Below are 15,371 nucleotides of genomic sequence, written 5' to 3' on the forward strand. Positions count from 1 at the left end.
CAAAATACATTATTACACGATCGTTATTTTAAATAGTAGCATTGATTAAAATCATATACTATATTGATACCTACCTGCATCTAAATAATCAGCACTTGTCAACAGCGAAAGAATCCTGTCGCTGTCACGTCTGCTTTCATCTTTGGATCAGGTCACGTGACGTACGTATTCTTTCAACAAAAACGAATTATGGAAGCCCATCTTACCTATAGGACGCTTTTCGATCCAGGCCTTGGAATGTACACATTCAACTGTGGCATGTGTTTTATCTAACGACGGAATACACTTGTATGGTCATAAGCATTTTATTAATTGATATTTGTACTTAATTGAATCAGGTCATAGATCAAATAATCAAATTGATCGTGCGATTACAGTGTGTGTGCGTTGTAGCCATTTTCCCGTTAATAGGACGATTCACGATCCTTCGAGGATATGTATAAAACATTTAAGTGAATATATGTGAGTAAAAATTATAAACTTGTACTCGCTCAACGTGGTTTTTGTCAAAAATGAATCCAGTATTCTAAATGTTAAAGACTACTAAGAATACAAGTGATAAAGACCTTTTTGAAGACCCTTCCATTGGGCTGTAGTTTGTCTTCCTCCTTCAGCAACTCACGGGTGCCCAGACACGGCTCAATCGCCGACAGTCGCACCGCACGCTCAAACAGGTCGTCCAGTGTGCGGCATTCTGGGAACAGAGTTGTGATGAGCTGACCTTTAACCTCCACAGACCGATAGGCGACGCTCTGCCCGTCTGCTACACGAACAGCCTACAGTTTCAAGCATATCATTGTCAAGTTTTAGCACTGACATACACAAATGCATGTCTTTTCTTAAACAATCAACACTAAAATCAAATGTGTAGAGCCTAAATATTTATTTGAAGTTAGAATAATTCCACTATATTTGTTCATAAATGACAGATGTTCATATATTATGTTCTGTATCTATAGCAAGCGTAACATACATGAGTGACCAGAGTTCTTTGCAATTTCTATAGTATGCAACTCTAGTGACAGCATATAAAAATGTGGCATATTATAGAAATACACGAATCCCATGCTTCCGTCCATTTTCCGAGATTGTGGAAAATCATCCCGTCTACAGGGCTCAACATGTAAACTATTATCTCGTTATTGTTTTCAAAACAGCAAAACAGAAACAAATTGGTCTTTTAGGAAATAAGACAGCATGAGGTAAGTGTATCCGCAGGCATTTACACAAATGTAATATTTTGGAGCTAATCAGATTTCAAAAAAGGATATCGCACACAGAGAACCCGACTTGTTTGGTGTCAAAGGTCACTGCTATTTTTAGAAAAACAACAGGCCATATTGTACTTGCTATTTCAAGCCATGAGCCACCAACCTTTGTGCGTCTCGACTGTTTGAGGACTTTGTCCGGCCGGTAGATGAAATAGCACGGGATATACGAGATTACGTCCACAACAAAACACACAGCCTTCAACAAGCCAACCACTGCAGATATCCACACTTCCGTCATTCTCGTGTTGCGTTGTCGTCAGCAAGATCAAACATCAGTCAGAAGAAATCTGGAAAACACATGAAATCATTGTGCCCTGTTGCCAATATATATATTAATTATGTTGAAAATTAATATGCAGATCTGTGGATAAACCTATATAGAAATAAAATATACATATGATTTGAACATGTATGTACACCATCATATACAATGGTATCCATATGTATGATGTATACAGTCAGTCAGTGTGTGTGAGAGACAGAGACAGACAGAGAGAGAGAGAGAGAGAGAGAGAGAGAGAGAGAGAGAGAGAGAGAGAGAGAGAGAGAGAGAGAGAGAGAGAGAGAGAGAGAGAGACAGATGGGGGATGAAAGAAAGAGAGGGAAGGAGAGAGAGAGAGAGAGAGAGATGGGGGATGAAAGAAAGAGAGGGAAGGAGGAGAGAGAGACCGACAGACAGATCGAAAATGAGAAAGAAACACACACAAACATGCATACATGTGTGTATGTATATGTAGATATACAAAGAATTCATTTGCACACAAATATACACCTATTTCCAAATTTTGAAGTCAGCCATGAAGACACACTGCAATTATGGTAGGAATAGAACAACATAAGAAAAAGCAATCTAGTTGTGCCTATTGAACACCATGTTAATACTGTTAATAAGTCTTTTTCCCTTCCCAGTCACCGAACAGAGTTTAGGAACTCGATCAGCAGCGTCTGATTTCGGCAGGTGATTGACGGTACTTGTGCCCGGGTGGATATCTGTCCAGTGGTGGGATGTTGTGTGGTTGACATTCACCCAGGTCTCATCTTGATACACTATTAAATACCCCTGTTCTCGTAAACTGGATATTTCATGGAGATAGGACAGTCTCCTGTCTGAATTATTGGCGTCCTCAAAAATCACTTTTCCGGTTGTAGACATATGTTGGTATTTAAAATCGAGGTCATGGAGTGTTCTTCGTAAAGTTGATATGGATATGTTGATTCCACATTTCTCCCTTAAAGCCACGTTAATCTTATGTAATGTAGGTAATTCGCCCTCTCTATAAAATCTGTATACTCGTCGTCTAATAACATCTTTATCAAATAAATCGATGAGTTTTCGGTCGCGTTTTTTAACAGTGATTTCTGTGCTTGGATTCGTAGAGCTTAGATTTTTCACAGTTCTTTTTACTGTTGAAACCGAAACTTTAAGTGCAGCGGCAACTCGATGGACAATTCGATAAGAAGCATACCTAGGTCTACCGCGCTGATATTCATCTTCAAAATAATCGAAAACGTTCTTAATACACGATTTTACATCAACTGAAGTGTTTTTGAATTTACCCATATTTTTCCTCAAATAACAATAACAAGAATGTCGACTAATACATTTTCAATGAATTTATATACCCTACCTAACTTGTATTTTACGTGGTTTACACATTGCTACAATAGCACGTGCAGTCATAGATCGAAATAATGATGTTATTGACCAAGCAATGCTATCGTATTTTGAACATTCAGGGCTGTGTCTGCGGGATGAAAAAGTGGTTGAACCCATACGAGTCCGAACAATAGCCCTTTGGTTTTTCGCATTACAAATGTAACACTCCATTCCCAAACCCCAGCCCCTAGCACCACCCTAAATACTACTATATATATATATATATATATATATATATATATATATATATATATATATATATATATATATATATGTATGAGTTCCCAATTTAGAGGCAAATTAAATAACATTTTTTTATTATTATTTGATGTTGATGGCCTTTGACATTTTATCCCCCCCCCCCCCCTGGTCTTCTGGGTCCGGCCCTGCATTAAATTTATTTATAAATTTGGAAAGCACATTCCTGCGGTGTGTGAGGTGATTTGTGTTTATTACTGTGCTACACCTCAGTTGTGTTAGTTTAGGTATGGTATGCTAATATATAATTGATATAATAAAATAAAAATACATAATACATTAGCTAAATTTATTAAATATAATGCACCTACAAGAAAGGGTTACATGTTCTGTTTGTTTACATCTATGTTTAACGGAAAGATTAGACAATGCTGTTACACACTGCAAAACAATAATAACCTTGATTTAGTGAAACAAGCTATAATGGCCTTCACGTAGCCTCAGATCCCAATGTTTTGATATGCAAATGACCGTAGTTATTTATAGGTGAAATAACGTGCATTCAAACGACACAGAGATTTTTAAAAAGTGGAATTAAGTCAACTTCGTGCATTTTGCATCATGATTTGTATATAAAACCTGTCGGGGTTTGGGTTTGTTTTCATGTAAATGCAAAGAAAACAAATGTCGAATAGGAAATAAACGTAACATTTGCAAAAAACTTTGGGTCTAAATAATTGAACAGGATAATAGTAGTATGTATGCGTGAATAAACGTCCTGTAATCGTGAAGTTTGCAAGTTTTAATTTCTTAACGTTTACTAGTCATGACGTAACCAGTTTGCATAAATTCAAATTTGCGTAACCGACACGCGAACAGAACGGCGGTTCGCGTCAAATAGTGCGCCCTGTTTAAGCACATACAAATATACTTTTATTGCCAATTTACTTATGTTTTATGGGTTTTAATGACAGTTTTGTTTGAAAAAAATATTTTTGTAAGCCAGGACGTGGCATTTGTTTTTTGGTAATATTTCATTACTGTTATGTCAAATTTAAAAATTAGGTATCAGGACATCATATCTAAAATATACTGCATATGAAAATACTACTTTCCCTTCTTTCATATCATAATTAGTATATTAAATTATTTTTCAAAATATATAATGTCACGACCTGGCTGATGTGACATATAAAAGTTAGTTTTATTTAAAAACTATTTTTCAGAAATAAAAATCCTTTTTATTTCTCCTTCTTCTCAATGTTCCAAGTATAAATAAAAGGTATAATGATGACTGGTTGTATTAAATGATTAAAATAACCACCTCAAACTTTAAGCCAGAACGTGACATTCAAGATGGCATGCTAAATTGAGTAAAGATTCAAAATATATTAAATCTCTCTATATAGAGAAATTGGCAAAACTGACTAGATAATGCACATGCACCTAAAAGAAATTACTTTTATTTTCAACATTTTTGCTTTCACCATCAAGAATCAGAAATGGAGAAACTGGACGTTCAGGGGAGCATGTTCGAATATTTACAATGGATTTATGTAGATCTATACAAAAATACTATTATCAATAAATCCAAGCTTCTACATTTTGACCAAACAATGAATTATTGATAATCCACCAATTCAAAGAATATTGTATTTATACCAAATGTTCCATTTTGTGAATCAAAACTCGTGTACACATAAAATAAATATTGTGTCAAAGAATTGTTCAAATACAATGTGCTGCTAGAATCTTAAGTTTATTCCTTGGTAGATACAGGTATCCAAACATGAATTGGAATATATAAACCAACATTTCTCCAGTGAAGGATGCATGCAATTGATAAAGATATATGTGGAAGATAAAACTTGGGGGAATTCAAATCAATTGTGTCATTGAGATTTTTGCTATTGTCATCCATCAACAGTTTATATTAATATACATTGTTGATAGTTTGGCCTGTCAGATAATGATGAACAGAAAGAAGAAACTGTCCAAAAACTATAATTTCAGTACTGACTGGGGTTCATATTTTTAATTCCAATTAAATCAGATGATCATGAAAATACCAACAAAAGGCAAAATATAATAATAATTATATTAATTCTAAAATATATGGTAAATTGTTTGTAAACAAGAATTCTACAGAATTAAATGTCTGGCCTACCATTAACTTATTCAGTATCACTGATAGTGCATCTGTAGATATCTATCTCAATGCATGTTAAACATATTTTTAAAACATTAAACAAATTTAACTTCCAAAAATTAAATTAAAATTTTAAAATAATAAAGCTGAAAAACAAATTTTTATGTGCACTGAGGTGAACATTCATACATATAACTATAAATGAAGCTTTACTGATGCAGGACATATAATTTATGAGAAATGTATCTACATTTGTACAATCAATGTTGAGCTAAATGCAAAAGTTGATGCTGCAGTCAACGAAAACGTTACACCTATACTTCATCTTTTTAGTTTGTACTAAAATCACCAGACTTAGCAACAACAGGATAAACAATGCTATTGACAGTATGGTCACTGGTTAGAAAAATATATTATATGAATATTGTATGAGAACCTTTTTTTGGCACAATGACAGTTCAATTAATCAGGATTTTTATATTTATGCACTTATTTTGATGATAAAAACACTTAAAATGATTAAATATTGATTTCATAAATTAACAATGTTTCATTAGTAGTATTTGATATACATATAATTTATTAGTTGTATAAGTGAACTGGACAAAAAGTTATGTCCTGGCTCGTCACGTCCCGACACATTTTACTTTTCACTTTATAAGTCTTCTTTTTTTTTTTTTACAAAAACAAAATTAGGCCTGACATGCTTATACTACTATATGTATTGAGTCTATAAATGATAAAACTGCATTTCCATTTAAAAAGGATTTTTAGTGAAGGAGATCATAAGAGTCAGAATGTCACGTCCTGGCTTAAATCATTACCACGGAATGGCCCGACTGTCAAAGCATGCCAATACATAGCCTAACCGGGTTCACGCGAAGGTATCTGTGCAGCTACAGTTAGATTAATTTAGCTTAAAACCCATTTTGCCCGTCACTAGAGCATGTACCATGTATTACGAACATGCACCGTGGTGTGCAAGATTTCATGCCACCATCATGGTTTCGTTACTATGAATAGCATTTTATAGAATTTCTCATTTCCAACAAATCGAAACTGATGTTAATAAATGTTCATTAAATTATATCGAGGTTTAAAATGTTTGACAAATATCATCTACAGATAAATATTATACTTGTTTAAGCCTAAATCTTCCACAAAAGAAGTAAACAAAGATTTGATACAGGTAAACTTTCGTGGGTCGGTAGAATTTAGTACGAACGGACGTAGAAAGAAAGTATTGACTTAATATGCGCCCTGCACTAGGGTCGGGTTAGGACAAACAAACCTAATTTTTATTTTCGCCTGGTAGCACACAAAAAGAATATTTTTGTATTTTGATATGACAAAAGCTATGAAAATTGCTCATCTTAGATTCTCATTTGAATATCATTGCCCATTAACAGTTTTCTCGCTGCTCCATTTAAGTGATGCGGCCCGCCCCGCCATTGCATTTTGCCGCCCTGCTTTCATGTTCTACCGCCCTCCTTTATTTACTGCATCCCTCTTTATTTTTCCGCGCCCGTCTTTATTTTCCCGCACCCTACTGTATTTTCCCGCACCCATCTCCGCTATTTCCAAATGCACACTTTTTTCAACACAAAAAAGAATCGATCAGTCTGCACACTGAACATCAAAGGAAACCAGCCATGAGTGTCTACTACGAAAAACTTCAGTAGTTTACGACAGTTACCGTAACATAATTTAACAGTATTTTTAACAGCCTCTATTTTGTACAATACCTGTGACTTGTGAAAATGTGGTATGTACTATCCTGTCTGTGGGATGGTGCATATAAAAGATCCCTTGCTTCTAATCGAAAAGAGTAGCCCACGAAGTGAAGACAGCGGGTTTCCTCTCTCAATATCTGTATGGTCCTTAACCATATGTCCATAAATAAAATGTGTTGAGTGTGTCCTTAAATAAAACATTTCCTTTGTTTCTTCCGGCTGAAAAAACCCTACTTATTTGGTGCATGTCTTTTGTGTCCACTAACTATCGTCCAATATTTGTCCTCATTTGCAGATTTAATTGGTTGTAACCAATCATTTTTACATTGTCATTTGTTTACATGTATTCAGCAATTCTGTATAAACTATTAGAAACTTTTCATTTTGTGGGCAATATCACCACAATGGAAGTGATGTGGTGTTCATTAAAATCATTTATCTTGGGTGCCAAATAATATATACACCGCCTTTACAAAAACGAAACTACTTTTTATCAGCTGGTGATATCAAAGCGACCAGTTCATTTGATGAAGATGGAAATAAAATGAACAGAATTGTTTTATCCCAAATTAAGGGGATCACTTCATAAAAATCTTTATTGTTTTTCATACATCTTGGAACCTTTATTAAAATAATATTAAAGTGTTGATCGGTTCAACAAAACGAAGGAAGGAAAGAAATGTTTTATTTAACGATGCACTCGAACACATTTGATTTACAGTTATATGGCGTTGGACATATGGTTAAGGACCACACAGATATGAGAGAGGAAACGTGATGTTGCCTCTTCATGGGCTACTCTTTTCGATTAGCAGCAAGGGATCTTTTCTATGCACCATCCAATAGACAGGATATCACATACCACGGCCTTTGATGTACCAGTCGTGGTGCACTGGCTAGAGCGAGAAATATCAATGAAATGAATGCTCGTAAATATCAGACCGACAACATACCCATTCAACTAATGCTACATAAATGATAAAACATGAGTACCAAATACTGAGGTAAAAAAGATACGGAATGTGTCTTTCCACAAAGTCGACAGCACACGATATATGGTAACCAAGCTCCACCCTACGTACGGTCCCAACAGACTATGGTCGACCTTAGTGTAGGGCGCTCATTAAGTCAATACTTTTACTTTCTACTTCCCTTCGGACTAGGGGCGAAACGTCTGACTACCTGCCCCATCAAAAAAACAAAAAACAAACCCAACATGTCTGCCTGTATGAGACATAAATATTGTGGCATGGGGATGAAAGTAATGATTTCATCAGACTCGGGACACTGTTGATTATACACTGCAGAAAAACATGCGCTCTCTTGTTCGTCTACTGTTTTACACGCGTCTCGCACCTACACTAAAATGTACTGGAAGTTTTGACAGAGTCATATAATTTGAATGAACGAAGTTCACCTACGCGCAATTCATTATTCTGTAAACACTAGAAAGTAGAAAACATACTATAAACATAGTTGCATCCAAGTGATAAAAACACTCAATTTTAGAAACACGCGACTCCGATTCATTAATCATTGAATTAATTAAAAACAAACTACAGTCATGACGCACATTAATTAATGAATAAATAAATATATAAATAATACTATTAATAAGTTATTTTTTTGTGTTTTTCTTTATTTACAAAACATTCTCAGTGTGAATGTTGGCGTTTACTATTATTATTTATTATGTTATATTTAAACAATTCAGAATAAAGTATTTATCGATTGCCATGACCGTCACGCATTATTAATGAGCTTCAGGGTTGAACCAGGATTTTGTTACGGTTGTTACGGTTCCTCACAATTCTAAATATGGCAAGTTCTGAATTTGTCGAAGGCAAATGAGCCGAGCTCCCAAATGAGTCCGAAGGTTCTATCACGAAGAATGGCAACAGAACAGTGTCAAATGTTAATTCTTTACAGTAATCACGGGTAAAACGGGTAAAACGGGTATGGTGCCATACCGAAATTTGTTAGCAGAGTTTATTTTTTTAAGTTAACCTTTTGACAAAATTAACAACTTTTATCATTACTGTATGTATATTACTTTCGACTGTGTTTGCATTCAGCACACACACACTGTAAATATTCCATTCCATAGCGTCATACCCCAAAATGTCTTTCTGGCAGAAACACATGCTATAGGATGTCAAACATTTGGTAATTTTCTTAGAGGAAACCTGCTATGTTTTTCAATTAGTAGCAAGGGATTTTTGTATGCACCATCTCACAGACAGGATAGCACATACTACAGCCTTTGATATACCAGTCATGGTGCACTGGCTGGAACAAAAAATAGCCCAATAGGCCCACTGACGGGGATCGATCCCAGACCAACTGCTTTACCACTGGGCTACGTGATTTTCTCACGGAATTTCAAAAAAACAATTCCTGTGCGTGAACTTAGTTTTGAAAATTTTATATATATATATATATATATATTGATTGTGTATTCCCGCCAACCTACCCAGCTGCATTGTCTCAACTTGTACAATTTATGGGCGTGGTGCATTCAACTGTAACAATACACAAGAGTAATACCAAGCCTAAATTATTTAAAGGAAATAACAACAGTCTCTACATCCTGAGTTTCTACCGTTTCCGAAGTAGGCCCTATCCCAAGACGAGGGTCGCGTGACTGCAGCTAATCGATATATTTGTTATATCTCTTGACAACGTGTCTGGGAAATATGGACGTATTCAGAGGCGGATCTTGGAGGGTGGGGTGGGGTTTCAGGGGCCTGCCCCCATAAATTTTGCGACAGTTATAATTTTATTATATATTAATTTTCATTGTTTTACGATCCTCCTCCAAACTTCCCCAAAGTTCCCTTGGCATTCCGCCTCATGTCGTCGTCCCCCCCCCCCCCCCCCTGGATTTTCTGGATCCGCCACTGGTATTGTATATACCATCTGCTTTTATAAAAACATGTCACTGGACATAGCTGTACATGTTAAACAGTTTTGGGGGATGCAGCATTTTAACAACCAACGTAGACTATCGATATCATTATTGTTCGTCAATAATTATTTTTAAAAATGTATGTTTCCGTCAACACGTCTATATCATGATGAAAACAGTTTGTTTTGTTCAATGTTTAAATATCATGATGATGTTTAAAGACTACAGGAAAACGAACAAACTCGTAAAGAATATTGTTAGAACGAATTTTTTGGATCGGCTGATGAAATAAATACTTTCACACTTAGTATTACAAGGGTGTACACGTGGTATAAAATGCTTAAAAGAACTTCTAATAAAAAATTTAAAAGGAATTCCGGATATTTGGTATTAATTCCGAAATTCCGATTACTGCTCAACAATTACGGATTTTGTTTTCGGAAAATTCCTGATAGTAGGCAATCATATTAAAATTAGCTCCACTGGTCTACCAGTAGATCTAACAGCATTGTGTGGACTCCTATGTTCAGGTGACATTTCATCTATAAATAACAACTTAAGGAAGGAACTCTATTTACGTGCCCATATCCAATAAAGGTTCAGGCACGCCTACCACGGGTCCAGCCTCTGACATAGCCAGTGGGTGGTTCCGGGGCAGATAACAACTTAAATATCGACCAATTACACTTTGCCTTTTATTGCGTTATTCGGGAGCATACAATTTCTAAAATATCGGGTGAGACTATTTATGCAATAGGCGAAATTGTTGGTCTATTTCAACATTAAAAAACAGGGGGAAAAGTGCAGTAATAAACTCTGGATTGTATACTAATATAAACAGATTTTATGGCTATACCATCACGTTTTATTTTTTTCGTCTTAAAACAAATTTTATATTGAAATTAGTTTCAGGCATACTTCGTAATTGACCCGAATCATTTCGTATACGCTCGGCATAATCCCGAATGTTTTCAAATTCTTTTCAAATCACTGCATTCCCAGTCTGGAGATCGTCGCGGTAAGACGTGTTTGTGCACACTGCAAGTGCTTTCGCGGCTCGACTAGCCATTGGAACTGATTGAATGCTGGGACGCTTCTCGTTTCGACAGTCTGCACCACCAGGTTGGATTCTTTTTTAGCGAGATTCCTTGCCTTCACGCCATTTCTCCGTCTGACTATGTTGACTTGCTTTTTTCGTGACTCGTATGGCGGCCATTCTGCAGAACGCCACGGTTGTTCGCGTTTAGTCTCTACATGTCCGAGCCTGTCCTAGCAGCACTAGAAGATTGACCGCCCCACTCTAAAAAGAAATAGGAAGCGGGCTCGGCCCCTACTACTCTTTTCTAGACTTTACTTTGTTTTATTGTGATACCATCTCGTATCCTCCGGAGACGGGCCCGTCCGCACCACTATACCAACCTATGACGACTGGACTATACCCTAGTCTGATTCTCTCTCTCGTTCAGACGGATCCGGCTTCTCAAGATCTGTATTTCAGCACAGCACTACACCTTCAACGTCTATTGACTGTCAATCTAGAGGTTTTCTTAACAGGATGCAACCCATCTCGTCCCTACAAGCTGTGCACCCTAACGGCCTTAACGAGGCCACTCACGTGAACATATAGATCGGACTTTAAACTTTTAGACCTTCGTTCAAAACGTTTATGTCGAAATTACTTCTTTTTTTTTTAAATATTATTAAATAGTCCGATCCTCTCTTCTTCCTCTTATTTATTTTTGGACTGTCCTTCTAAAATGCTCCAAATTATATAAATATTCGACCGAGCAGTCAATTCTCTTTATTGTTTCAACTCTACCCCCCCCCCCCCCCCCCCCCCCCCCCCCCCCCCCCATCTTATCTAATTTCGTTTTGACCACCCGATCTAATCTAGCGACCAAATTTAATGAGTAGAATTACGTGACGAGTAACGGGTATAGCCATTGGTTATTAAAATTGATGGTCAAATAATGTACATTCCCGTCTCAATCAGTGCTCCACGACGGTGTATCAAATAATGTGGTATGTGGTGTCCTATTTGTGCAAATTTGCTTGCATATTAAACTCTTTCTGCTAATGAAAAAATGAAGATATGACTGGATAATTAAGACATGCACAACACAGAGAACAATTGGAATCCAGTAGACACATGGGATTCAACTAGAGGACTTTGCAGACAATCTGGCACTGTTGTCCCACAGCCACCAGCAGATGCAGGAGAAAACCACTGAACCGGCAGCCATCTCTTCACAAGTGGGCCTCAACATGCATACAGGAAAGACTAAGGTCCTCAAGGTTAATACAGCCACCAGCAGATGCAGGAGAAAACCACTGAACCGGCAGCCATCTCTTCACAAGTGGGCCTCAACATGCATACAGGAAAGACTAAGGTCCTCAAGGTTAATACAGCCACCAGCAGATGCAGGAGAAAACCACTGAACCGGCAGCCATCTCTTCACAAGTGGGCCTCAACATGCATACAGGAAAGACTAAGGTCCTCAAGATTAATACAGCCACCAGCAGATGCAGGAGAAAACCAGTGAACCGGCAGCCCTCTCTTCACAAGTGGGCCTCAACATGCATACAGGAAAGACTAAGGTCCTCAAGGTTAATACAGCCACCAGCAGATGCAGGAGAAAACCACTGAACCGGCAGCCATCTCTTCACAAGTGGGCCTCAACATGCATACAGGAAAGACTAAGGTCCTCAAGATTAATACAGCCACCAGCAGATGCAGGAGAAAACCACTGAACCGGCAGCCATCTCTTCACAAGTGGGCCTCAACATGCATACAGGAAAGACTAAGGTCCTCAAGATTAATACAGCCACCAGCAGATGCAGGAGAAAACCACTGAACCGGCAGCCATCTCTTCACAAGTGGGCCTCAACATGCATACAGGAAAGACTAAGGTCCTCAAGATTAATACAGCCACCAGCAGATGCAGGAGAAAACCACTGAACCGGCAGCCATCTCTTCACAAGTGGGCCTCAACATGCATACAGGAAAGACTAAGGTCCTCAAGATTAATACAGCCACCAGCAGATGCAGGAGAAAACCACTGAACCGGCAGCCATCTCTTCACAAGTGGGCCTCAACATGCATACAGGAAAGACTAAGGTCCTCAAGATTAATACAGCCACCAGCAGATGCAGGAGAAAACCACTGAACCGGCAGCCATCTCTTCACAAGTGGGCCTCAACATGCATACAGGAAAGACTAAGGTCCTCAAGATTAATACAGCCACCAGCAGATGCAGGAGAAAACCACTGAACCGGCAGCCATCTCTTCACAAGTGGGCCTCAACATGCATACAGGAAAGACTAAGGTCCTCAAGATTAATACAGCCACCAGCAGATGCAGGAGAAAACCACTGAACCGGCAGCCATCTCTTCACAAGTGGGCCTCAACATGCATACAGGAAAAACTGTGCAGATTTAGTTTGTGTTATAAATTGATTATAAAGGCTTTGGATCAGAATGTATTTTTCCAAATATGTGTAGAACTTTCATTAAAACATATTTTGGTAAAAATATTTCTTTTTCTTCCAGCTTTTTGGTTTTAGATTTAATTATCACAAAGATAAATCTCCACATTGAAGATGATTATGTATAGCAGAAGTGTTAGAATAACAGATCTAGGACTGCATTATTTCAATGTTAACAATACATTAGTATGGCACAGCCAAATTTAATGAACCAACATTTCTGATATACATAGAATAAGCTCTGGAGCAATGGTCGCTTATTTCCGTTTTGACTTCTAGTATTTTGGGTGATATATGACATTGTAGATCATATAAACAGGACATTTTCCTTGGTGGTACAATTTGATAATGGTGACCAGATGATTTCTCAACAAAAATAAATAGATCGTTTTTTAAACACACAAGGAATCAGACAAGGAATCAACAGTAGCTATCATTCAGTACCCTCATGAAAAAGACAAAGGAATCCAAAACACCAATATCTTAAGCTTATTACATTTTTACATGATTTTGTATACATATCCATGTATATACAATATAGGACTCAACAAAATTCCCTGATATTTTTCCAGATTCCATTACACCCAAATATAATTCCCTGTATTTTCCCTGAATCAGACAAAAGTATCAAATTACCTGAATTTTCCTTGCAGGGAATTTAAAAAAACCACTATTAGGCCTGTTGATATGCTATGTTGGAGCAAAAACGACAACCCACGATACCCAAGTGATAATTGACAGATTGACAAAAGTTGTACTTTAATTGTTTACATCGGTTTCAGTAAGAGTTTAGCTTTTTAAGCACATAAAAACTTAGTTCACCGAAGTAAACATCCACGGTCCGGTTTATAAAAAAGATTTTGACATCATATAGGTTGAAGGTACCCACGAACAGAAGCCCCTAGTACTAATACTATAGTTACAATTATATAACATAACTATAGCACATTCGGCGATATTGGTTGGGGTTACCTGCGATCTAGATGAACTACTAGACACTTATCTCTCGGAGGGGGGGGGGGGGGGTTGCAGAGGGCATGTGCCTCCGTTTTTTAGCAGAAAGCGATGGTTTTTATATATACATGTATATATATATATATCTACACAGACACACACACACGTGTGTCTGTGCCCCCCCCCCCCACCCCCCCCCCCACCCACCCCCGTCCAATATTTTGGCACCTTCCTACGCCCGTGCCTACACATCCCAAAGATATTTTTACATTTTCCGTAAAGTTACGAAAATTGCCGGAAACGTTACCATAAAAACGCCAACGTTTCTTTGTCGTGACGTCAACAATGCCTTGACGTTTGATGTTTATGTTAAATGGGTGTGCATGGATCTAATACTACCTAACTTCTGTGTTGTTCTGCTGCAATGTTTTGGGGTTTTTTTTTTTACAAGTGTTGAGAAGATATATATGGATAAAGGTAAGTGTTTATTTGTTTGTTTATCAGGTCGGATGGAGACAGAGGTGGGGCGCGAACTCGTTGGCGGGGCCAGGCTTTTTATATCGGGATGGGGAACCCTTTACAATTCAGGGCATTACAAACCCTCGCTGTCTGTAATCATGAGTTGTGTTAGGCTATGGGGCGACAGCAGGCGCATGAAAAGGAAATTATACAGGGGGTCCACAATACCACGGCCTTTGATATACCAATGGGCCCACAGACGGGGATCGATCCCAAACCGACCGCGCATCAAGACAGCGCTTTACCACTGGGCTAACCAATAACGCCGAATGAGCTATATAGTTATGTTACCAGTATGTTATATATATGTAACTATAGTATTAGTACTAGGGGTTTCTGTTTGGGGGTACCTGTGATCAAGATAAACATCGTGGCACGATAGTGATGTCAAAGTGTTTTTAAAAACCCCAACGGACCGTGGATGTTCACCTTGGTGGATTAAGTTTTTAGGTGCTTGAAAAACAAAACTCTTACTGAAAGCTGAAACAATTACAGTA

General features: G+C 37.6%; 1 protein-coding gene across 1 annotated transcript; it reads right to left on the minus strand.

Annotated features, from left to right (window-relative positions):
- Positions 1–533: 533 nt before the first annotated feature.
- On the minus strand, positions 534–1,509 carry LOC121379039 (long-chain-fatty-acid--CoA ligase 3-like). The gene is made up of 2 exons (XM_041507525.1): positions 1,375–1,509; positions 534–776 (listed from the first exon to the last, which is right to left on the minus strand). The coding sequence occupies exons 1-2, from the start codon at positions 1,507–1,509 to the stop codon at positions 534–536; spliced, it is 378 nt and encodes a 125-aa protein (XP_041363459.1).
- Positions 1,510–15,371: the final 13,862 nt, after the last annotated feature.

Source organism: Gigantopelta aegis, chromosome 1, assembly GCF_016097555.1.
Source record: "Gigantopelta aegis isolate Gae_Host chromosome 1, Gae_host_genome, whole genome shotgun sequence".
NCBI lineage: Eukaryota > Metazoa > Mollusca > Gastropoda > Neomphalida > Peltospiridae > Gigantopelta > Gigantopelta aegis.